The sequence below is a fragment of the Oryctolagus cuniculus genome, chromosome 20 (assembly GCF_051225735.1).
Source record: "Oryctolagus cuniculus isolate XC-2025 breed Fujian yellow rabbit chromosome 20, ASM5122573v1, whole genome shotgun sequence".
Lineage (NCBI taxonomy): Eukaryota > Metazoa > Chordata > Mammalia > Lagomorpha > Leporidae > Oryctolagus > Oryctolagus cuniculus.
Window position 1 is genome coordinate 30,126,479 of NC_142886.1, and position 24,664 is coordinate 30,151,142.

Here is a 24,664-nt window from a genome sequence, read left to right on the forward strand (position 1 = left end):
TACTTTCAAACAGTGTAATTGCTGAAGTCATTTTACAGGGCATTTATTCAGAGCGATTACACTTGCTGTTACTTTCCTTTATATAAAGAATTCCACTTAAGGGTTTAAGTGAGACGGGGCTAGTGTGACCAAGGAACCATAGGTAGCTCCCAGGCTATGGTCAGCCGAGGCTATTCGGAATGATGAAAAGTAAGACCCCAAATCTCTTTTTGGCACCTACTGGACTTCTTGCAAAAGACTGGTCTAATCAAATGCTGAATCATCTCAATTTCCAGATTACAATGTAGTGTTTCGCTTTAAACTGATAGTCCTATATAAGGAACGAGCCCCCCTGGTGGAAGGTTGTACAACTGCAATATGAGTTGCTTGAAGGGTTTTCTTGACCAATGAGACAGTTTATGTATTAAAAGCAAATGTGCTCTTCCAGAGAAATCTTCATTCCTTTTCTTAAAAAAAAATATTTTTGATAAACAGATACAATAATAGAGCTCTCATGTGTTGATTCAATCCCAGATGCAAAAAGTTGGTAAGAGTTGCGCCAGGATGAAACCTGGGGCTGAGAATTTGGTCCATGTCTCCCACGTGGGTGATAGAAACCCAGTCAGTAGGCCACCATTACCCTGGACTGCCACCACAGTTTTCTGACTTCAAACACAGCACATCTCCCTTGATACTGTACTGGCTGCTAGACAGACTCCTCCCTTTATCTAGTGATAGGTAAGCAGAAGAGAAAACACTGGAAGTCAGGATGTAATTAGTACATTAAGTACAGAGTGGACCTGCTAAAAAGGGTATTTTATTTTTTAGCACTGAAATCAGAAAAGCAAAGCTGCAAGAAAGATACTTGTGTTGGACTCTCATAAGGAGTGGATAAAATTTCAATAGTTGTAAATGGATTGATGAGCAAAGAGAGTAATTTCAGACAAAACAGAGACAGGAACTTAATGTGTCCTGAGAATGGCAGACAATGATCTAGTAGCCTAAATATGGAGGTGTTTATAAGGGTATGAGGTAGGAGAAGATAAAGCTGCAAAGTTATGTTGAAGCCCAGAGGCAGAGGACCTCCAACGTAAAACAAACAATAAAAAATGTGCTTCTTAAAACCTGGACCTTATCTGATAAGCAGTGAGAAGAATTTCGAGCAGGAGAGTGACCCATAAAAGATGCATTTGTATCCTAGCAATTCTTTGTCGAGTTTGTTGAAGAAAGAGGTGAGTGTAGGTAGGGAGTCTGGTTAGGGAATCTCAGGATCCATCCTAGTAAGCAACCAGGGCAGGAGAAGTGAAAACTAGAGTGCCACTTTAGCAATGAGCTTTGCAGGACTTTGACTAGAGGTGTGTGGGTGAGCTGGGAGGGTTCAAATACAACTGAGAGTGTGGGTTTCCTTCCTGGAGAGTAATGACGCCATTGACAGAGACAACCATGACAGCGGTTGGAGGAGATGATCAACTCAGTCTGGGCTCTGTTGACTGCAAGTGCTTACAAAATAATTAATTGAAAATATTTTCACTTACTTTTCCTGTTTTTCAACTCCAACATGACCTTTCCTTATTCAAAGTGTTTCGGGGCTCTCATCTAGGCCAGAGTTGACATGTTGGTGAGCACTGTAATCACTGTGGAATGTGACTCATGAGGCTGATAGCCAAACCCCACTCCTGAGTATGATTAAAACATCACCTGTTGACTCCTGAGCACCAAAGGGAGAAATCCTTCACAGGGAACCTGGCATCATGCCTGCTTCTGGTTGTTGTCTGTATGTTGTTCTCTACATTGCAATGGACTTTAACTTGTAGTGAAAGCAAAATTTGACCTGCAATGATGGAAGATGGGGTACATGTTCTTACCAAGAATTATGGAATCTGGATATCAGAAAGTACTTGATTGAGCTAATAATATGTTTGACAGTATCAATGTTGGTTTCTCAGTTCTTTTCTTGGCTTACCCCTCACACTTGACATAGGGTCACAAGATGGCTGCTACAGCTGCACATACTCCATCTAAACCCAAGGAAGAAAGGAAGGGAATTGGGCTAGCAAATTCTTCTCCTTTATCAGGTGTGGAATACACATTTCCAGAGCCTCTCACAGACTTCCTCGTTCATCTCTTTGTCCAGATCCATCCCACATTCGACCTCTAGTCTGAAAAGAAACATAGTGAGGCCAGTCATATTGGCAGGAAGGAGCGAGAGGGAGTAGATAGTAACAATGCCTACAGTACTTGCCTTGCCTATTATTCTACAAAGTCTTTGAAAGAAGGGACCATGTACCCTGAGGTCCTACCTATATTCATGTTGCATCACAGTCTTTGTGCCCAGAACTCTCCTGGACATAAAGAGAATTGGGATGGGGAGGTTTGAGGAGCTATGCCCTGCCTGTGGTACTAAGAACCTGCTTTTGTCTTTTGGTTTCTCTTTGCAGCTATGAGAGTGTAGGATCCTGGTAGTGGGGATAGAGGGGAGGAAAGAAAAGAATGAAGAGAATGACTACTGGTAGGAGGAAATCTGTGCTGCTACAAAAATAGAACAGGGCCCGAGTACATTCTTCAGTAATGAATGCACGAATAGAGGCTTCTTAAATTATGAATGTGCTTCTCTTGTTTATTGCCCAGTAATCCTGTTCTATTGACTTCTGTTTATTTCCAATCACCTAGAAGGAGAGACTGGGTTGCTTAAAGATCTTGATCTCTAAACGATTGTCATTAAAGCTACTCTGCTGTATTTAGCTGTTTATTTTTGCTCAAAGTGATTGAATCAATACAAATACAGACAAAACACTTTACTCCCTAGAAGACTAGGAGGAAAAATACAGAAAGGCTAAATAAAGATGTTTGTATATATAAGGAAATCCCAGAAAATGACATATTGATTTCTTCCAAACAGGCAGAGTATAAATTAAAAAATTCTTCTGACACTGTTTTTTAAAGATGGCAATGACTTGCCAGAGTAGGTGCTCAGTGACTTTGACTTCCTAGGGCAGGGTGGGAAGGGACCCCACTTGGCTGAGATCGGCAGGTTCTCAAAGTTCGCTCTGGAAAGCTTGCCTTAAAGTTTGCTGGCAGAAGTTCTTGATTCTATGGGATCAGTTCTCAGTTCTTATCGTACCACTCACCAGATGACCTCAGTGGATAAGAATATTTCCTTTTTTCCAAATATTGATATGATTCTTATAAAAATGTACATATTTGTTTGAAAGAGTTACAGAAAGACAGAGACAGAGAGATCTTCCATCCAGTGGTTGACTTCACAAATGGCCACAACAGCAACGGCTGGGCCAAGCCAAAGTCAGGGGTGAGGGACTGCATCCAGGTCTCCTGCATGGGTGGCAGGGGCCAAGAACTCAGGCCATCTTCCTCTGCTTTCCCAGGCATGTTAGCAAGCAGCTGGATCAGCAGCTCAGTAGTCAGGAGTTGAACCCATGATCGTGTGGGATACCAGCTCTACAAGTGGTAGCCTAACCTACGGAGCCACAGTTGCTGGTCCCCCAGGATCAGTCCTTCTTGAGGTGGTTGCATTGAAACCTAAAATCCTTAGGGTTGGAAAAAAGTGGGAATAAATAAGGTCATGACCTTATGCTGGAAGATGTTCTGGATACATAGTAATCCAGGCAATTAAAGAAGAGGAGTAAAGGTAGGGACTTGGGCATCTGAAAAGACACACTGATCTAGGAATGGTGGTGCTGTTTCTCCTATGGAACCTTGTTTTTCTTTAAAGATTTATTTATTTGAAAGAGTTTCATAAAGAGAGAGGGAGAGGCAGAGAGAGAGAGAGAGAGAGAGAGAGAGAGAGAGGGAGGGAGGGAGGTCTTCCATCATCTGGTTCACTCCCCAACTGACTGCAACAGCTGGAACTGCGCTGACCCAGAGCCAGGAGCCAGAAGCTTCTTCTGGGTCTTTCACACATTTGCAGGGGCCCAAGGACTTGGGTCATCTTCTACTGCTTTCCCAGGCCATAGCAGAGAGCTGGGTTGGAAGTGGAGCAGCTGGGTCTTGAACCAGTGTCCATATGGGATGTCGGCACTGCAGGTGGGTGGATTCACCCGCTACGCCACAGCGCTGGCCCCTCTCCTATGAAACCTTTGAGCGAATGAAGCCACATAAGACCAAGAGTTAAAAGGATAAGAGAGAAGCGCAAGAGACCCAGTTTGAGGAATGTAAGCTATTTGTCATAATTTGAGTTTCTGAAACCATGGCACACTCCTTTGGCCTCTGTTCAAAAGCATTTTGCAGAACTGTTCTCAGGGGTGGCTACCACTGCAGATTAAAATTAAGGATCCATTTACTCAAGAACCATGAAAAAAAAAAAGCTTAAAATAAAGAGCTTTTTTCCTTCCTTCACAATCTTTTTCTTGTCATGGTGCTTTTATTTTGCTATTGAATGCAATAATTTAAATAAGGAAAAATAATTATTAGCACAAATATTACTATTCATATTTTAGTTGTGCAGTGCTGGTCTTAAATGCAATTATAAGAGCATTTAACTCAAATGTGTAATCACTGGAATGGCACAATTTATAGCTCCTATATGCATGTATATTTTGTGCTTACCATAACAGTGGCAACGCTCCCCCAAACGAACTTTCTGGGTTTTGTTTCACTTCAAGAGGTTGACAAAAAGAGAAGCAGCAAAGGATGTGATTGTTTTCCTTGGCTGTTTCGTTTTGTTTTGTGGTGTTGAGTCTTCAAACACCATTGCCTTCTCTCTGCTTTCTAAGCAACTTCTGATTTAAAGGGAGAACATTGTCTTCTAAGGCCACCAGCACACCATACCTATTCAGTAGATGTAACGCTTAGCTGTTGCCCAGAGGACTTGATGTAAAATTTCAAGAGGCAACTGTTTCCAAAGTGATCAGTTTGGAGCTGAGAATTTAGCCCTAGTCACTCATGTTTGGGAATACCAACCTCCCAAGGACACGGACTGGGAGATGAATTCAAATAAAACTGTTGGCCTCCTATTACAGGGGATAAACATGGAGAATTCTATGATTGTGGGGAATTGGAAACACTCTATGTGGATAGGGTGGCAAGGAACAGAAATAACATGCAACACGGCACATACATAGCTCCTCTGGTTGTACATGTGCTCCAGTGTGCCCCTGAACTTTATTTAAATACATGTTCCAAGATTAATTAGTAAGAATGTCCAGACAATAAGAATATTAAACGTAGCATAGGGTTCAAGAACACAGCTTTTTGTGACTATATGAGCCTCATGCCTGTTACTGCATATGCTTTATTTATAATACCAGCCTTTTTTTTTACATTATTATGTATTTGAGAGGGAGAGGGAGGATTCTCAAAACTACTCATGTACTCCTTAAATGCCCACAATGGCTGGATTTGGGTCAAGCCAAAGCTGGGAGCTGGAAACCTAATCCAGATCTCCCACACTGGTGGCAGAGACCCAAGTACTTGAGCCATCACCTGTTTCTTCCTAGGGTGTACATAAACAGGATGTTAGAATTGGGACTGGAGCTGGTACTCAAACCCAGGCTCTCTGATCTGGCATGTGGTCATCCCAAATGGCATCCTAACTACATGCCAAATGCCCATTCCCAACATCCATTTCAACAGTGAACAATGAGTGTTGCTTTTGAACTCAAACATGGAAAAATCATTAGCCCTGTTCTCCACTGGAAATGAAGAATGAGTAGCCTCATACTTCCCCACGTGGGAGTTCTATTATGTTTGCTTTTGTAAACTGTTTTGAATCAGTATCCAAGATGGGGTTGTGCTCATTTAATGCTAGATGCAAGTCAGGATTGAGAAAGTGACTTCTGGAGGTTAAGTGGGCCCTTCTGGGTTGCTGAATTTCACATCCAACAGCAGCTGAAGACATTTTCTCACTTGAAATTTATTATACAAACCAAACTGCTTTACTGGAATCTACTCTCCGGCCTTTCCCTTTGGAAGGCTGGGATTATCTTCTAGAAATAAGCAACAAGGCATACTTCTCAATCAACAATTGGCTTTCTTTGTACTTTGCTCTCCTGGGATTTCATCCGATGTTTTGCAGTTTACCCTCATTTTCTCCTCACAGCCGCGATTCGCACTTGCTGGCTGCATATCACCTGTATCTCAAGTTTTTTTTATTCAGACCAGCATCTGGCTTTCCTGACATTCCATTATATGGATGAGTGGCAGATAATCTTTTCAGTGTTAAGAGGAAGATAATCTTGTCCTTTTTTAGCAGTTGTTTCATCTTCATTTCTTTGCATTTGTGCTAAGTTTTCTGTGCCACATACTAATTTGTGATCTGTACTAATAGATATTTCCTTCTTGTATTCACTCAACATCTTGAGCCTGCATTTTTTTCTTAGTTTCTTTTTTTGCTAAGCAGGAATCTCAAGCATGCCTAGTCTTCTAAGGTAGCTGTTCTCAAATCTTCTACCTGGACAGACGTGACGGGTATTCAAATGTACTGCATACTCCTTTCAATACAAGTAGTCCAGCCTTGGTAAGATAGGCCTTAGGATATTATTTTTTATATATATATTTGAAAGAGTAACAGAGAAAGAGAGAGAAATCTTTTATCCACTGATTCACTCTCCAAATGGCCTCAACAGCCAGGGCTGGGCCAGGCTGAAGCCATGAGCTTCATCTTAATTTCTCACATGGTTGGCAGGGGCCCATAAATGTGGATCATCTTCCACTCTTTTTCCTAGGCCCTTAGCAGAGAGCTGGATTTGGAGTGGAGCAACCAGGACATGAACCAGCACTCACATGGGATCTGGCATCACAGTTGGTGGCTTTACCCACTACGCCACAATACTGGCCTCTAAGTTATTTTGAATTCCTGATAATATTGCTGCTCCCCGCCCCTTTCTCTCCTGATCATTGCAATTTGTCCTGAGTCCAAAGATTAAGAACTATTGCTACTTGCTCTAGATGAAATGGATGGCCACCTTACATGTTTGCTCAGAGATGCTGATGAGTGTCTTTCCAGACAGCGCTGGCTTTGTTACGCTCATCACAACTTGTTCTCCTCTGATGATGTTTGTGTTTGATTAACTCCTGTAAGCCATGCTCTCAGCTTGCCAAGAATTGGTGTTGGTCTCGTATTGAGTCATAGTTCAGGGTACCAACTCAGAGGGCTACAAGACACACCACACCACAGGGAAACCTAATCCTAATGTTCATATTCTATTTTCAAAAACTCCTTCCTTGTCCCTGAACTGCAAAGTAAGAAACAGACTGAAGTATGCATGATAGCGACAGCTTTGGCTCAAAAACACATGGATGCTGCCTGTGATGGAGACTTGTGTAGAATTTTATCATATCCATTTAGTGGTGCTTAGGTTGCTACTTGTGGGTCACAGTAATGTTTGGTTTTCGTCACTCAATCTTGAAAACAGAGGCCTGATTGTAGTCATAACCTTGTAATAAAGAGCTCAAAGCAAAAGGAAATCAAACCTCAAAAAAAAAAAAAAAAAGAGGTGGACAGAAAGGGAGCAGAGAGAGAAGAAAACAAGATTATCCTTTGTAGATGGGGTCTTTATCTTCAGCTACATTTTCAGAATTCCCTCATAATGGTTGGACCCTAAGTACTCCAAGCAAGATCTGTGTTAAAAACAAAAGAGTTTACAGTGGAAATACAGCCAAGCCTTTCTGATTAGCAACTCTAGGGAGAACTGCATTAATAAGAGAAACAGCCATCAAAAGCAGACCTATACGTGTATATAATCAACAGGCATCCGATCTAGAGTCCTAGAGATGGTGGGGGTTGGATGGGTGGTTTTATTTGTGTGTGTGTGTGTGTGCATGCTTTCTGCTTCCTAAATAATATGTAATTTCTCCAGGCCAAGAAATAAATTGAAAGGATTTAGAGGGATTTGCTTATCAGTGGAACACCACGTAGCATTACATTCCTCCTGCTTTGGGGAAGGTACATTGAAGTTTGGTTAATCTTCTGTGGTTCAATACTCCTCTTCCCTCTGTCAGGCTGCCTTGAACAACAGATAGATTAATCCGCTTTCCACCCACGCTCCTTTCCCCCTCCCCTCTCTCTTGATCCACCCTTCCCTTTTTGAGCAGATGGAAGGAAAATCTTAAAAGTGGAGAGAAAAAGAAAAAAAATACGCACTACGTGTGTTTATATCATCCTGGAAGACCTCAAGGATAGAGATAAAGGGCCTCAGTCTTCAGCACAAAAGATGGCTAAGCTTAGCTTGTTTCTTTCTATTAATTAAATCAAGAGTTTGCAAAGGAATTTCCTTCAAGGCTCATTGATTAGCAAAAGTCATAATAATTCCTGCCATTCTTTATGTTCATTGTGGGAAAGAAGAAAAATATGCAGTCTTTGAGGATAGTCCAGAACTTTTAGAGAACTAAGGCTATTTTCTTGGATTCCTGGATAATCTATTATCTTTGGTGACAATGGGTAAACCGTTTTATTACAATGTGTTCCCCAAACTTCTAGCTAATTTTTAGCAATTAATCAGGGTTTCTGATTGACAGAGACCTGATACTGTGATTGGCATATAATAGTTAATCATTATTGACAAGCATTTATTGGGAAAAAAACAAATGAATAAATGCAAGTGTAAATCAAATTCATCAGCCAAAATATTGCTTATTTTTGTTTCTAAGTCAGATTTCCCATAGAGATCTGTTTCAAATGACCAAGCTTGTTCAGTGTGAATGCAGTGCCTGTAGTCAAGGACAGTTGCCTACATTAAGTTTTTGTTTATTTTATTTGAGAGAGAGAGAGAGACAGATATCTTTCCCCAAATGCTGCAATAATCGATTCTAGTCCAGGATGAAGCCAGGAGTATATTCTGGATCTGACACTTGAGTGACAGGTATCCAATTACTCAAGCCATTATCTACTGCTCCTCAAGGTGTGCAGTGTAGTAAATAAAGTAGAATTGGAATTGGAAGTGGAACTAGGACTTGAACCCAAGAACTCCTATATGGGATGTGGGCATCCTGAGGAGTTTCTTAACCATAGCATCAAATGCCCACCTCCACAGCAATTATCTTCAAAGTCTCCTCAGTCGCTGGAAATAGCAAGCAAGATATGCATGTGGCCATATCTTACTTGGCAAAAGATTGTCTCTAGGAATGAGTAGATAATAAAAAAATGACTTGAACTCTGGAAGCCAGTTTTAAAACTCAGAAGGCATTGGTCCAAGACACTTAGTCACAGTGAGCTGCAGGATGCAAGTGTCCATGTCAGATCACATCATTTCTAGACTAGAACTTTGCGTTTTTATCTCCAGTATTCAGGTTTGCCTGATCATATGTTTCTGAGTTCGACACTCAAGTATAACAAGTTAGTCTTGTTTCACTTGTCAAAACAATGTCAGTTGTGTCTTTTATAAATAACTATACAGGGGATATTTAATCAGAATGAGAGTATAGATATCACATTCATATGATCTTAAAGTATTCTAGTATTGTTTCTATATTGGGTGAGTAATGGGATGGAAGAGAAGGGGAAATAATGGCTTCTAACAAGTTTACCCAAGCTCTGGCATTTTTCGATGTGCATATATTAACAATGATCAAAGAAAACACTCCCTGATGGAATCAGTTTAGTAAAGAAAAGAAATTTAAGATTTTATTCATTCATTTGAAGGTAGAGTTACAGACAGAGAGAAAGGTCTTCCATCCACTGGTTCACTCCCTAGATGGCCGCAGTGGCCAGAGATGGGCTGGTCCAGAGCCAGGAGCCTTTTTGGATCTCCCGTGTGGGTGCAGCCACTCAACCACTTGGGCCCTCTTCCATTGCTTTCCCAGGCCATTAGCAGAAAGCTGGTTCAGAAGAGGAGCAGCCAGGACATGAACTGGCACCTGTATGGGATGCCAGCACTGCAGGTGGAGGCTTAGTTTAATGTGCCACAGCATTGATCCAGAGAAAATCTTTCTTAAAATTTATTATTTATTTGAGGGAGATAAAGAGGAATGCCATGTACAGGTTCACCACCTCCTAAATGCCCTCAACAGCCAGGGCAGGACCTCAATCTGTTTCTCCATGTGGGTGGCAGAGACCCAAGTAATCAGGCCATCACCAGCTGTCCCCCTGGTAGAACTGGAGAGAATCCAGAAGGTAAACCCAGGATCTCAAATATAGGTTGCAGGCATCCCGAGTAGTATCCTAACCAGTAAGTCTTAATTGGAAAATTGCAAATGAGGTGATCAAACTTTTCTTACTAAAGGTGACATATGTGCCTAGAGGCAGTGGCTGATGGGTAATTGACAGGTCTCTTAGCCTTTATTAAATAGAGAATGAATGCTCATAATGCAGCTGTATGTGACTCTTCCTCATATGAGATACTTTGAGATCCAACAGCATCTCAGAATGGAAGCAGAGAGGGAAAGAGCTGCCACATCAAGTGTTTGAGGGAATTGAATTCTTTTTAGCAAGGAGCAGCTGGGAGATGTATGGCTGTTTTCTGTGGGACTTCAGAATATTTATGGGCATTTCTCTTTTCCTTTTTCACTGGGAGAAAGGAGATCATCATTCTTGAGTGTGTTATTTATAATTTCATAAAGCTGTTCTGTGGCAGGACTTATTTTATCTCACACTTAATCTCGGTCAAATAACCGCGCTTTCAAGGACCTGGGTGGAGAAAAATGATTATTCCTCCCAATGATTAGCCCATTATCAGTATAAGATAAAGGGCTAAGGGTTGAAATTTGCAGTCACAAGGGCAAATGGCAGTGAGGAGGGGACATGGTGAAACAGCCTTGAGCAGTCCTGATCAATTTCAAATAAGAGATAATAATGAAGTACAGTGTAGAATCACCCTTGTGCTGAGATGGGATGGAAGCTTTCAGAGTAAATAATTAGGAGCAGGTGATTATAGAAGCAATAGCTCTTTGCAGGAAAATGAGAAGTCAGGTTTGTGAATCGGAGGGAATTGGAAGGTAAATATACCCATAAATTTACTTGGGTGGACAGAGCACTGGGCTTTCTTCTGTGCCGGTTTTATTCCAAGGTAATTTCAATAAGCATTTGCTGAGAAAAAAAAATAAAAGAATATAAATGCAATAAAAAAAACCTTTCTGGAAAGAAATAGAGAACTCCTGCCTGAGATATTTTATTGAAAGTTATTATAATACCCATCTTTAGTTTTATGAGTCCTAATACAGAACCAAGCAATTTCAACACATGGATTAAAAATATGAAATACATATTTTAAAATAGGGTTGCATGAAATATTATTTTTAATATAGGACTTTGTTAATATATAGGAGCTGAAGAATATTTTCCTCCTCTTGAAAAAGCAAGGTGAAGTGTGTCATCTGCAATGTTTCAGTCGTACCTGGGCACCGTGTTCAGAAGCCACAGGCATTAACTTACAAATGAATGTGACGCTGACACCGATGAGATGTGGGGAGGGGAGGAAGGAGAGAAGCTGGATAGGGCCGGATAGCGCACCATGCTCATTAGCTAAGTTTCCAGAACAAATAGCGGTTACATTGTCATTCCTGTGTATCTCTTCACTCCAGTCGTCCTGCACTATTGTAGATGGAAGAGTAACCTGTGTTTTCTCCTACCTTTGACCCTTTGCAAGTGCCCTTTATCACACCTGCAGTTCCCTTCTGCTCTCGCTCACCATGGCTGCCTTGAGGGCTCCTTTTCCTGTTTCCTTTTGCCTGGGAGAGATCTCCACTCTCCTGCTCTTTGCCTTCTCAGCACCTTATGTTTACTCTTATTCATACCATTCAATTTACTCTCTGGAGTTTCCCTGTGTTATCAGAGGCTGTGAATTCCCAGAGCAGGAGCACTGTGTCTTGTCTATCACTGTATCCCACGTGCTTGTTAGAACATGTGACACATTGATGTTCAGTACATACCCGGAGGAAGCACAGCACTGATAGTCACATCCTGTGCCCCTGATGCTGGGTCTCGGCATCTCAGGCTCTACCAAAACTACCTGGTGTGGGGGTCAGCATTGACCTTCTATCCTTCTTGAATAATATAGAGATAATATTGCATGTGACATATGGGAACCATATAAGCTTAATCATTGGGAACATAAAGTCCCTGTGGGGCAGAAATGGTGAAGATGCCAGCAAGGCACCATGATTTACAGTTGTAGCTTCGTAACTAGACAAGAGTTCTTATGAAGTACTATTACATGAAGGAGGTGGCTAAAGGGCACTTAAAACTGTCATTACAGCTGTTTTGCCCCACCCACCCCAGATAGCAAAAGTGTTAGCAGGGGGCTGGCACAGCAGGTTAAAGCCCTGGCCTGAAGCACTGGCATCCCATCTGGGCACCAGTTCTAGTCCCAGCTGCTCCTCTTCCAATCCAGCTCTCTGCTATGGCCTGGGATAGCAGTAGAAGATGTATCAAGTCCTTGGGCCCCTGCACCTGCATGGGAGGCCCGGAGAAGGTTCCTGGCTTCGGATCATTGCAGCTCTGGCCGTTGCGGCCACCTGGGGAGTGAACCAGCAGGTGGAAGACCTCTCTCTATAACTCTGTCTTTCAAATAGATACAATAAATCTTTAAAAAATAAAAAAAGGGTTAGCAGATCTTAACTGCTTAGCACAACACTTGAAAATAGCAATTGCTTATTGATAAATATTAGGCAGATTTCGAGATAGTGGAGATAATCGTTTCTTTATAAGAGTACTAACTGCTCTTGTGAGAAATTAGAACTAGGGAAAAGAGTTGGGATTATGGAAACACCCATCCAGCCCAAAGCTGCTGTATTTTACTTAATGATGGGAGTCAGTAACTCTGTTCTACTCAGAATGTTTCTTTTGTTAGTCTGTGTCTATGGGCAAGAGTGAAACCTTTTCCACCAAGTCATCAAAGCAGTGTTCCTTTTCAAAGGTTCAGGGCCAGACCCCACACTTATCTGTAGCTTTTTATCTGAGGAAGCAAACGTATGGGGTTGAGCAGACAGGAACCTGCAAAAAGAAAAGTCCTAGATTTCCTCAGAGAAACTTTGAATCAAATTAACATTACCTAAGGATATGTTCCCAAGTTGCTCTTATCATCAAAAGCCTTAGTATTTTTTGGCTCTATTAGAGGTGGGCGTATTTTTTTAAAACCATCTATAGTATTCTGAATCCTGAATACTGTTACAGTGAAGGCCTGAGCGCACAATTCTGAAAATACACAGACATCACCAGTGTTGGAAGTCAAATGCTCTAGGAAAAGAGGAAAATCTTTGGTTACCACTGTGGGCTACAAGGAATTGTAACTGCTTTGGGTGTCTGAATGGTTATCGTGACATTTGAGAAAGAGAAAGTAAGCTGTGGATTTGCATAAGACCAACAGATTGCTTGAATTCAGACTCACTGGTTATAAATCATCTTACAATGATATAATTTTAATTGACACCTAATTGTACAGTAGTTTGGGGTACAATGTGACATTTCGATACATGTGTATTATATGTAATGAGCAGGTCAGAATACAAATGTTTGTCATTGCTTTGTGTTGGGACCATTGAAAAGTCCACATGAGCTAGTTTGAAATAAACAAGGACTTGCTGTCAATCAGAGTCATACTACTGTGCTAGAGGACGTTAGAAGTTCCTGTAAAACTACTCACCGAGAGCTGGTGACCATCCTCCTTCCACCCACACTGTTCTCGGGCTCTGGTAACCAGTGTTCAACTCCGCACTTCTTTGAGTTCAATGTTGTAGATTCCACATCCAAGTGAGAACGTGTGGTATTTGTGTTTCTATCTCTAGGTTAACTCACCTAATGTTCCTCTGGCTCATCCTTGTGGCTGAATAATGTTCCATCTCCTATAAATGTACCACATTTTCTTTATCTATTCATCTATCTTGAACATCTAGGCTGTTTCATTGCTTGCCTCTTGGAGAAAGTGTTCTAAGAAATCTGAGTGTTCCTTCGACATACTTGTTTCAGTTCCTTATATAGAAACCAATTCTTTGTGTATTTTTTTTTTTTTGATCACTCCTCTAGGTAGGTGTGTCAAGAAATGATGCATGTACCATGTACCACAAAATGACATTAATGAATTATCAGCAAGGAACAGTTGTAATGCAGGGTGGATTACAAAAGTATGCATTGGCAAATAGAAAACTTATTTCTATTAGGAGTAGCTGACTACCAGACTTGAAATTACTGTGATAGACTGGCTGATGGGTTGACTTAGTTTTTACCAAAGTAATTCACTCTTGTTGCTCCCCTAAGTGGAGTAACAAGACTAAAGCTAGGCCCTGTCTGCAGGTAGATCTTCTTATAACCTCACTCTTCAAGACTACTTCTGGTTGTAATATTTGGTTCCACTGCATGGGCAGAATATTGTATTCATACACATTCATGTTAGAGATCTACAAAGCAAGCTCTGGGAAGTGAGACACAGGGAGGGTAAAAAGTGGAGACCAGAAGTCAGTATGTGGAAGAGTATGTGTATAGAGTTTGCTGGTTCCATTTTGGGGTGAAACTAGGGTATGGACCGGATAGAAATTGGTGCTGGGGAGAGTGTCACCCAGTATACAGAGGAGAGAAACTTGTTTATTGTCAGAAGCAGAGCAGAAGATGAGTAACTGTCCTTGCAAAGTCAGGGTCTAACTCTTTCCTGAAAAACACTTAAATCATGTCTGTTGGCCCATAGAAATTAGAAATTAATATGTATCTCTTAGAATTTAAATATGCCACAAATGTAATGTTAGTGTATACTTTGTTTTTTACTGGAGTTATGCATTATTTTCATACACTTGCTTGCTGTCCTTAAAATCTGTATCACCTGGACTTCAGTTTTTGACAGAAGCTCACTAGATTTTCATTAACTCACCCGTGTGCATTCAATGCTGTAGACCCAACTGTTATAATGGCCATTCTGCAAAGTCCTCTAACAGTCTAATTTGTAGCTGGCTATGCTTTTTCATTACTACTTCCTAAACTCACTCGTTTCCTTCTCCCATAAATTTTAATACCTAAGATATACTATGTTAACTGCTGCCTTCTCAAGGATCACAAACTCTTACCACCTCCTTGCCATTTTTTCCTGCTTTGGGGGCTAGTGATCCTAGTTTTAAACCAATCCAAATGGCATTTGTATCCCCTTCTCACTTCTTTTCTCTAAGCCCCTGGATGTGAACCAGTATATGGGTTCCATTCCAGAAGGAAACACTAAGAGAATATGCTTACCCCTTATGTAAGGCAAATAATGGTATATCTGTCCAACGTGGAATGAAATTCAATTATGTGGTTGGAGGTACACCTTGCTGCCACTGTCAGTTCAGTGAACTGATTTAAATCAGGTGGTGTTTCCACTGTTCTTTCCTGTAATCCTGTACTTAGTGTGTCTAGCTAAAACATGAAGTTTTCTGGCAGCACCATGCACTGGAATTGTCATGGATATTCATTTGCTGGGGTAAAGCATTGCAGGCTCAGTGGATTACACAATGTCACCATACTTCCTCACGTTCTTCAAGCTACAAATCTGAAATCAATCCAAGTGGCAGCATGGTTGATGTCGCCTTAGGAGATTCTCCTTGGCTTACAGACGGCTATCTTCCCACCCTGTTTTCACAGGCCCTTCCAGCTGTGTACTTCTGTGTCCAAACATCATCATCTTAAAGGGCCATCAGTCACATTGGATTAGACCCATCCTAACAACATAATTTAATTAGCCTCATTATTTCCCTAAGGTCCTGTCTCTCAAATTCAGACATACTGGGGTTTAAGATTGAGCATAGGATTAAGATTAATGGTATGAATTTGGAGGAGATGCTATCATCTAAGATAAAATAAAGAAACTAGTATAAATGTAAACACAGACTGTGACTAAAACTGATCTGTCCAAAGCCCTACTCTGTCCCTTACTAGCTGTATGTCCTCCAGCAATTAACTTAAGCTGATGTAAGTTCTCATTAACTGTGTAATAGTTACCCCATCCCAAAAGGTGCAGTGAGGACCATGTTTAATTAATAAAGTATGATATACCCATACACAACAGCTGTTTAGAGTAATTGCTCAATAGCTGGGAGTAGTTTATTTTTTCTCTTGAATATGGACCCTGACCTCAGTGCATTGAGAACAGTAAGATTATAAAGTCTGTTAGTACTGTTAATATAAAGGAGGGGGGAAAGAATGAGCATTGATTGGGCAACTATAATCTATTACGTATTCTTTTGCGCATAGAGGATCCCCAGTCTTTTTCTGATGTGAGATCTGTAGATTACTGTATAGTCACCAGTTGTTCTAGTTACTAAACACTCTCCATTCTACAGTATTTGTCATGCATGCAGGGTTTGCCATGTACAGAAAGCAGTCTTCCCACCTTTGTAGCCAGAGCCCTGCTCACTGAATCCCCTCAGTTTCCTCTAACAGAGCTTCTGCAGTGCTCATATTCTCATTTTTACAACTGTCTCCAGTTGAACTATTGATGCAGTCCAAATTTGTCCTGCTCTCTTCAGAAACAGCTTCACCGATGACCAAGGCTGTCGTGCAGTATCACTCTGATGATCTGCATTACTAATTCAGTTAACTGCAGCAATTACCTGAAGGAATTGCTACTAGTGAGAAAAGCCATTATGCTCTCCCTCACAGAATATATTCTGCAGTATTTAGTTGTTATGCTAGCCTACAGCTTCTTAGCTACCAAATCATATGCTTAAGGCTGAACACAGTAAACCCGGGAACCATCTCAAGATCACAGTCTGGTTCTGTGTTGTCTGGCTTTCTGTCATCCCTTTTCTGTTACTATCTGTATAGTTAGTACCTAGCACAGAACCCAGGACAGAGATTGTTGAATGAATCAACAGGATGAATGAGGCATATCTTGTTTTCCAATATCATTTTAAGTGTCTTAAGGGCAGTGGGAAAATGATGTCCTTATTTGTTAGTGTCCCAACTAGAAGGTGTCCTATATTGGGAAGAGAGAAATTTGTCTCCAATCCCATTTCTGTTCCTTCCAGGCTCTGTCACCTTGGACAGCGCCTATCAGCTCTCTGAGCTTCAGTTTCTATGTTTGGAAAACAAGATCTGAGATCGGATTGCCTGACCTCTCAAAGTGTCCTCCTGTCCTTCCAAGTCTCAAAACTGAAATTAAAGTCAGGATAGAGTCGGACCTCGCAGTGTGTCTTACAAGGATGAAATAGCCTTGAGTCTTCTAGGTCACTTGGGTGACTCATCTTGGGTCACTAAGTTTCTCAGAAGACCCACACAGGTGTAGTCACAGCGACCCAGAAGTTAAGAACTCTTCATCCTGCAGCACGTACTCTTTAGATAAGAGAAAATAGTAATAATAATGGGAGGTAGGACACAGTGATAAGTCTTTGATGGCTTTGTTCTTTTTCTCTCCCCCACCCCATTATTTTTTCTTTGACGTGAGCAGCCAACATCAGATGACCTTGTTTCATCTGCTGAATGTTCAAGTGATGACGAAGACTTCGTTGAATGTGAACCGAGTACAGGTAGGTCAGGTCAGTCTTGTTTTGCTTGCTTTTTTTCATTTGCAAAAAACAATACATACATATCTGTGATTGTACATGTGTTTTCTATATATAATGGTGCGTTGTATATATGTTTCATATATCTATATATGTATACGCATACATATATAAATATTAATATATAAACAAAGCATCACATCCCATGGAAGGAGCAATTAAGACCTCAGGATCATTTTAAATTAGTCTCTTGATAGCTGAAAGAAAAATCCATGGTATTCAACCTAAGTGTAGACATTCAGATACTCTTTACCAAAATAGCCCATGTGTAGCAGCTGGTTGAAGCTATGAAAATGACAAGGGGCAGGCCTTGAAAAAGTCTGTATAACAATGGCGTCAAAAAAGCACGAACACAAAGTGGAGCTATAAATATGGGTAATGGTCACGAAACCTCAAGAGGTGTTCTGAATCTAAGCTACAAAATACAAAACATTTTCCATGGGATTTCCACAGCAGTGAACATGGTATTATATTTATACTAATTTTGTTGAATGTGTGCAGCAATAAACACAAAATTAGTACAGAACTATCCCTTGTCCACTGCTGAGATGCTACAAAATGTATCTAATGTGCTGAAGCGGAAAGGACGTGGAGAGGTAACAGCTTCAGTGTGTTCCCCAATTGGACTCAGATACATTTTGATGTCTTGTGGTCTTTTTTTATAGTGAGCTCTATATGATGTCCAGCAGGCAACTGCAGGCCCTAATTATGTCCTATCAACTTTCCCAAGTCATCTGTTTTGAGACTTACTATAAGTTAAACATGTATATGTCTATAATAGAGAACAGATATCATGGAATTTCTGTGTATGTTTAATGCAATCACAAGCTATAGTTGGCTTAGGATCTTATTTCTATAAAAGGCTAAAGAGCATTTTCTTGGTGGTTTTAATTTTTTGCTTTTCTTTAAGAGAAAGTGAATCAAATCTTCTCTTTGGCTAAATCTCAAATTTAAGCTTTATGAAAAAGTTACATAAAAAAAAAGAGCCTTCTATTTCTTACCCCAAAATGATTGACGAGATTTCAACTTTTGTTGAATTCCTGACTGCTTGGTTTCTCGTGAGTGGCTTTGGATCCAGGAAGTTCTGCGAGTTCCTGTCCCCTACTATTACCCAGGGATGTACCCACAGTACACTGACTCTTTCCAGTGTGGAGTGTGACAGGTCCCTTAGAGAGCTCAGCTGTGCGGAAGGAAAGTAAGTGTGACTTGGTTAGATTTTTTTTTTCAAGGAGTAATCACTTTGTGTTAAGTGAGGTGTTCACTCTAGAAATCAGACACATCTATCCAACATCTTCAGCACCAAGTTTTCATTCAAAAATTAATTCACCATTACATTCAGTAACTGTTTCCAAGAACTGAAACAGGATTCCATATATCTTGAGATTTGAGTCCTCTGTGTATTCTAATAATTTTCACAAATTAGCTGTTTGGAAATAGGAGAGTTTGGCTAGCTGAATTACCTTTCCACTATAATTAAGTTCAACGAATGCTGCTGAGGGCCAACTGTATATACAAGGAATATATCAGATATTAAGGATTCCGATATTTGAGAGTACTTCAAAACATCTATGAAAAAATGAAATTAAGAGATGATAGGTATTTTCCAGGTGCTTTTTGAAGGCCCCTTATATGCATCAGTGTTAACCCAATTCTCAGATGTTTCAATCACAAAAATAGAAGCTTCTATATTATTACCACCACCACCTAGTTATACTGCATCACTCCCCTACTCCATGCACACTCAGTCTTCTGCATAGCAAGCTCTACAATATGCAGAAGGTTTTCCCATATCTCAGGGTCACCATTGCTACAGCTCTCCAGAGATTTGTGTATTTATTCCATTTGATATTGATCTTGGGGAGGCCCAACTTTAAATGGCCCCACCAGTGTTTTGTCTGACTCAAAAACAGAGAACAGAAAGTCAATTAACATGGGGCAGGTACACAATGTGTTGTACTGTAGGGGAGAACTCGGGATGGGAGAGGTTTATCATGAATGAGACTCCCAGGCTGAAAGCTAATGTAGTTCTCAGGGACTGATATCAATCCCTTCCCCGTGAGTGGCTTGCATTTACTGGAAGATACCACCAAGTACTGAAAAGTTTGTAGAAAAGTAGAACTAAAAGATAAATTTGAGGCAAACAATTCTGAAAATCATGTGGCTCCTTTTCTTAAAACATTTTCAGTAAGTTTAGGAAGACCCTTCATCTGTCAGAGGCATATTTAAAACTAGAAGGAGATACATGCTCCTGATGCAAAGAGAAAAGAGGTTTCCACCAGAGACCTGTTGGCACTGACCTGCTCAGTGCCATCAGGCCCTCTTATTCATCACATTGGAACCATCTTTGTTACCTTCACATTTGCAGAAAGAATGCAGAGTAAATACAGGCAATTTTCAGTTTGTACCACCCAAACAGAAGGCTGTCCACTGAGCATGCAGCCATGGTTTATGCTAACATTTATAAGACTTTGACATAAGTTTTCAATCTCTGTGTAAACACTGAGATGCCAAGTTTGATCATGAACACATTAATTCACTGAGTCAATTTCTGAAGTTTTACTTTTTCCCAGGCCAGAATGGATGATGGAAATACATTAAATTTGGGTGATGGGTGAGGCCTCCTATCATACTTGTCTTCTCTGACTTGGTTTATTTTTCATCTGTTTCACTTAGCAGTCATATCTTGTCTACAGGTTACTTCCTAATTAACTTAGGTCCATTTGAAGCCCTCACTTTTCATTATTTGAACAGCATAATCTGTTATACTTTAGCAACTTTAATTTTCATGTGGGCATCAAATGATAAATAAAACAATTTTGTGTATATCAGAGCTACTGGTTTTAAGTCACACATGAGAAATAACTTTTCACACCCAGAATCCACTTAGGGGTCACCATGGCTTGCTGTAGTTTGAATCTACGATTTTGCATTCACATTTACACCATAAGGCACTCATTAATTGATGCCTGGTGGATATACCAAAAAAAAAATATGTTCACATACACTTTCTAGTTTGCTTACTAGTAGTCTAGAAACCTTGCCAATCAAATGACGTCATCACTTTAAAATCATTTAAAAATATTCCATCATTGTGAAATTGGGAACAGTTTCTTACCTACCTTCTATAGTGACTAAAGTAAAAGTTATTGAATTCATCTATAATTCATATAAATAAAAATATTTCTCAGCCGGCGCCGCAGCTCACTAGGCTAATCCTCTGCCTTGCGGCGGGTTCTAGTCCTGTTCAGGGTGCCGGTTCTGTCCCGGTTGCCCCTCTTCCAGGCCAGCTCTCTGCTGTGGCCCGGGAGTGCAGTAGAGGATGGCCCAAGTGCTTGGGCCCTGCACCCCATGGGAGACCAGGATAAGAACCTGGCTCCTGCCATCGGATCAGCGTGGTGCACCGGCCGCGGCGGCCATTGGAGGGTGAACCAATGGCAAAGGAAGACCTTTCTCTCTCTGTCTCTCTCTCTCTCACTGTCCACTCTGCCTGTCAAAAAAAAATTTTAAAAAAATATTTTTCTAACCAAATCTACGTCTTTTGAACCGAGAGAATTCTTTTTCAATATCCCTTCTAGTCCTGGGAAATAGATGTTTTAAGAATCACAGATATGGCTGGCGCCGCAGCTCAATAGGCTAATCCTCCACCTAGCAGCACCGGATTCTGTCCCGGTTGCCCCTCTTCCAGGCCAGCTCTCTGCTGTGGCCCAGGAGTGCAGTGGAGGATGACCCAAGTGCTTGGGCCCTGCACCCCATGGGAGACCAGGAGAAGTACCTGGCTCCTGCCATCGGATCAGCGCGGTGCACCAGCCGCGGCGGCCATTGGAGAGTGAACCAACGGCAAACAGGAAGACCTTTCTCTCTGTCTCTCTCTCACTGTCCACTCTGCCTGTCAAAAAAAAAAAAAAAGAATCACAGATATGATCATACTTTCTGAATATTTGCTGTAGGAACCCAGAGTTGAAGCTTAAATAATGAAATCATAATCAAGCCATCTGCATAAAACAAAAATATCCTCAAGAATATTTTAATAACTTTGTAGAGATCTTGAGGATTTCAATGTCTCATTTATGAAATTTAATCGGTGCCCACTAAAGAAATCAGTCTCTGTTTCGTATTTCATTGTGTAGAGTTTCTAACTCCCAGCTACATTTCTATTTATATTAAATCATGCAGCAAAGTCACATTTCATTTTCTTTTTTACCTCTTTGGATCCAACAATGACAACAACAAACACACACACACAAAAACCTGGAAGAGGGCTCAAATAACCACTGAGAAATGGGATTCCTTCCAGAGATTATAAAGCCCAATAGAATAGAAATAACCTGAAATAAAAATATCTTAAGTTAACACTGACTAGAAGAGCTGTAGTCTTAAGATTCTAAAAGTTTTGGGGACACGGAACAGGCAAAGACTGAGAAGAAAAGCTTTTACACCTGAGAAATGGGCATGGTGATACTTAACAACTGTATTGATTCATCCAGCCATTATCCAGGGATACCTTTTTCTGGTTGTCAATTAGGGTGTTATTTATTTATTTATTTATTTTTTTGCCATCATTTTTGATAAATGTCCCCTGATCAAATCTCAAGAGACAACGTTTCCAGAGGGCAGACAGTGAAGAGAATTTAAGATGAAATACATCCATCTATCAATAGAGCTGTGCTTTCCTAATGGTTGGATTGAAGGGGATGTTTAAACTAATGGCAGTAACACGAGATCACAATTACCATGCCTAGAGCTGTTCTCAGATGTATTTTTATTTCTCTCATTTACAGACCTCATATTTGCATTTGGTGCTATTGCTGCTTTGTTCATCTGGTTTAGCCCCATTATAATAACCAAAATTTTCAATTTAGTGTAAGACCAAGAACCTGTCTTTATTTATGCTTTCCAGGTGGAAGTGGGTTTTTAATCTTTATTGATTTGAGATGACTCAGTAAAGCACTTGGAGTAGGAAACTCTGGCACTGAGTTGTTAAAAGCTCACCAAATCATTTGAGTTCTTACTTGTCAAGACGTGGTGTAAAACAAAGCTGAGATGTTTAAGACAATCATAATTTCCTCATGCAGGGTCCAGAGAAGCAAAACCCTCTCTACCAAAATCTGTGGATGACAACAAAAAAGCCAATGTAGATGTGTTCATTACTTATTTTAAATATGCTTTTAGTCTTGTTTGTGGAAATATAATTTGTCCTTAGTGTCTCCAGGAAGTCTGGAGAAGTTCTAACTGTAACCTGCATGTTGTTATTACAAAGAAAGGGATTTTAATTTAAATTTGGAAAGATTTTTCTATATGGACACTTACTATGGGTAAATAAACTCATGTTTGAAGTTTATAGGTATGCCATAGTGAATGCTTGAGGTAAATGCCATTATCAATGTCTGTATCACAGTGTACAGAGTCACAGCTCAGAGTTGGTTAAAGCTGTGTGCTTAAAACATTTTGAATCAAGTGCTAACGAAAGTAACCTGAGATAAATTTAATAGCTTTGACAGTGAAAGACAGAGAGATGCAAAATTAGTTAATTAGTCATTACTGGCTTCAAACATTAGTCATCGTGACATCTGAGTTATAGTAACATGTCCATCATACCACAAAAGCTAACAGTAATTCATATATATTTAGGTCTAGGCTAAATCTTTTAAATGTTTTAATTTATAGATCAATGATTGCAATTCAAAGATTATGTTCACGGGAGGCTAATGTTCCCAAGCTAACGGCGCTGAACCCAAATGAGTGAGCCAACTGAATCCCTTGTTTATAACCCAACTCAGTCCCAAGCTAATTTTGAAGGTACTTCAGGAACTAAATGCCTCTGAAAGCAAATGACAATTAGGGATTTAAACATTATAGTAAGAATAGAAATCTAAGTAGAGGGAACATTAGCTATTGCATTTAGCTTAGCAAAAACGTGGCCCAAGGATTGTTTGAATTTTATAGCAAAATCACACCTTAAAATGGTAAAAATTCCATTCAATTGCATTACCCAAGATTCTTTGATATGTTCATGGAAGGAAGACAGGGAAATCCATTAAATCAATGGACTAGTGTGTATACTTCCATTCTTAAGTTTAATACATCAGTGATGCCTTCGACATATCTAAGTGACTGATAGGTATAAGCACTAGAATCAGTACTGGGAAACCAAAATAGCTAAGACAAGACGTCAGGAGTTCACAGTCTATTAGGAAAGGGAAGGAACAATGTGGACACGGAAGAAAAATGCACTCTGAGTTCTGTAATTCAGTGAGCAGCTCACTCCTTCCAGGGATAGGCAGGAAACATCTCAAGACGATACCCACCAGCGATGGATTTAGTTAACTCCAAAGAGCATTCTTCTCTGTATGGGGGACACAAAAATTATTATGGAAAACTGCTATGATTCAGCAATAAACGCCTCTTTGGACTTCTGAATACTAGACTCCAGTGTAGTCTGGGAACAGGGCATTTTTCAGTAATGGGATAAGGATGGACATAGTGAAGGGATACTTGAAGCCAAACTCAGAAGAACTTCCTGATTTCAAATGCCACTCAAGCAGCAGATAGAGTGAGCCTAATGAAATCATTAAGCAAGTCCCCAAAAATAAACAAAGAGGGATAGGGTTTTAAAAGAAGATGTTACGGGTTTTCTTGTATTCTTTCTCTTCTGCATTTTTTCCTCCCATGAGGCCCAAGTATATGTACTGTGTGTATACATATATATTCACTATGTGTATACCACATATATACCGCCAGTCACTCCATATATGTGTAGACACAGTAAAAATGAGACTAATGAGTGGAAGCAGAGATTAACAGCCCCTGTCATCAGTCCTGTGTTTACACAGAAATTCACACCATCATTTTTAACAGCATCAGCCAACAGACATGCATGATACTGTTTAAGCCTTGCAAACAAAGCATGTTACATTTTATTTTAGGTTTTGCTTTCTTTGTCATAATTACAATGGTGACTCCATAATTCAGCTATCCTTGGGAAGGGTGGAAAGAGAACATTATATAGATATATCTATGTGTATATGCACGTTCTTGTGTATATATAATAATAGATATATACCTTGTATATATTTGAAGAACATTGTTGTTTCACCTCATCTTGTGCCGCATGAATTTTTGGTGGTTCAATTTATTTTATTTTTATTCATATGTGGTATTTGGTCATTTGGCTATTTTAACTCATTGCTATCACTTTTATGAGTAACTATAATCATTACTTTTAAAATACTGAGTGATATAAGCAAACCAATCAAGGCAACAAAATCTTTTCTTGCCA

At 40.2% G+C, this 24,664-nt stretch overlaps 1 protein-coding gene across 44 annotated transcripts in view; it reads left to right on the forward strand.

The window, feature by feature from the left end:
• Positions 1–24,664, forward strand: part of NRXN3 (neurexin 3) — a 1,793,247-nt gene that overhangs the window by 1,726,848 nt on the left and 41,735 nt on the right. For 23 of the 44 annotated variants that reach the window (XM_089322450.1, XM_070065303.2, XM_089322455.1 and 20 more), the window contains one exon: positions 17,274–17,361. In XM_089322450.1, coding sequence (XP_089178576.1) covers positions 17,274–17,361 — 88 coding nt within the window. The remainder of the gene's footprint in view (positions 1–17,273; positions 17,362–24,664) is intronic. The other 21 variants (XM_089322452.1, XM_017349370.4, XM_017349373.4 and 18 more) reach the window with 1 other exon arrangement.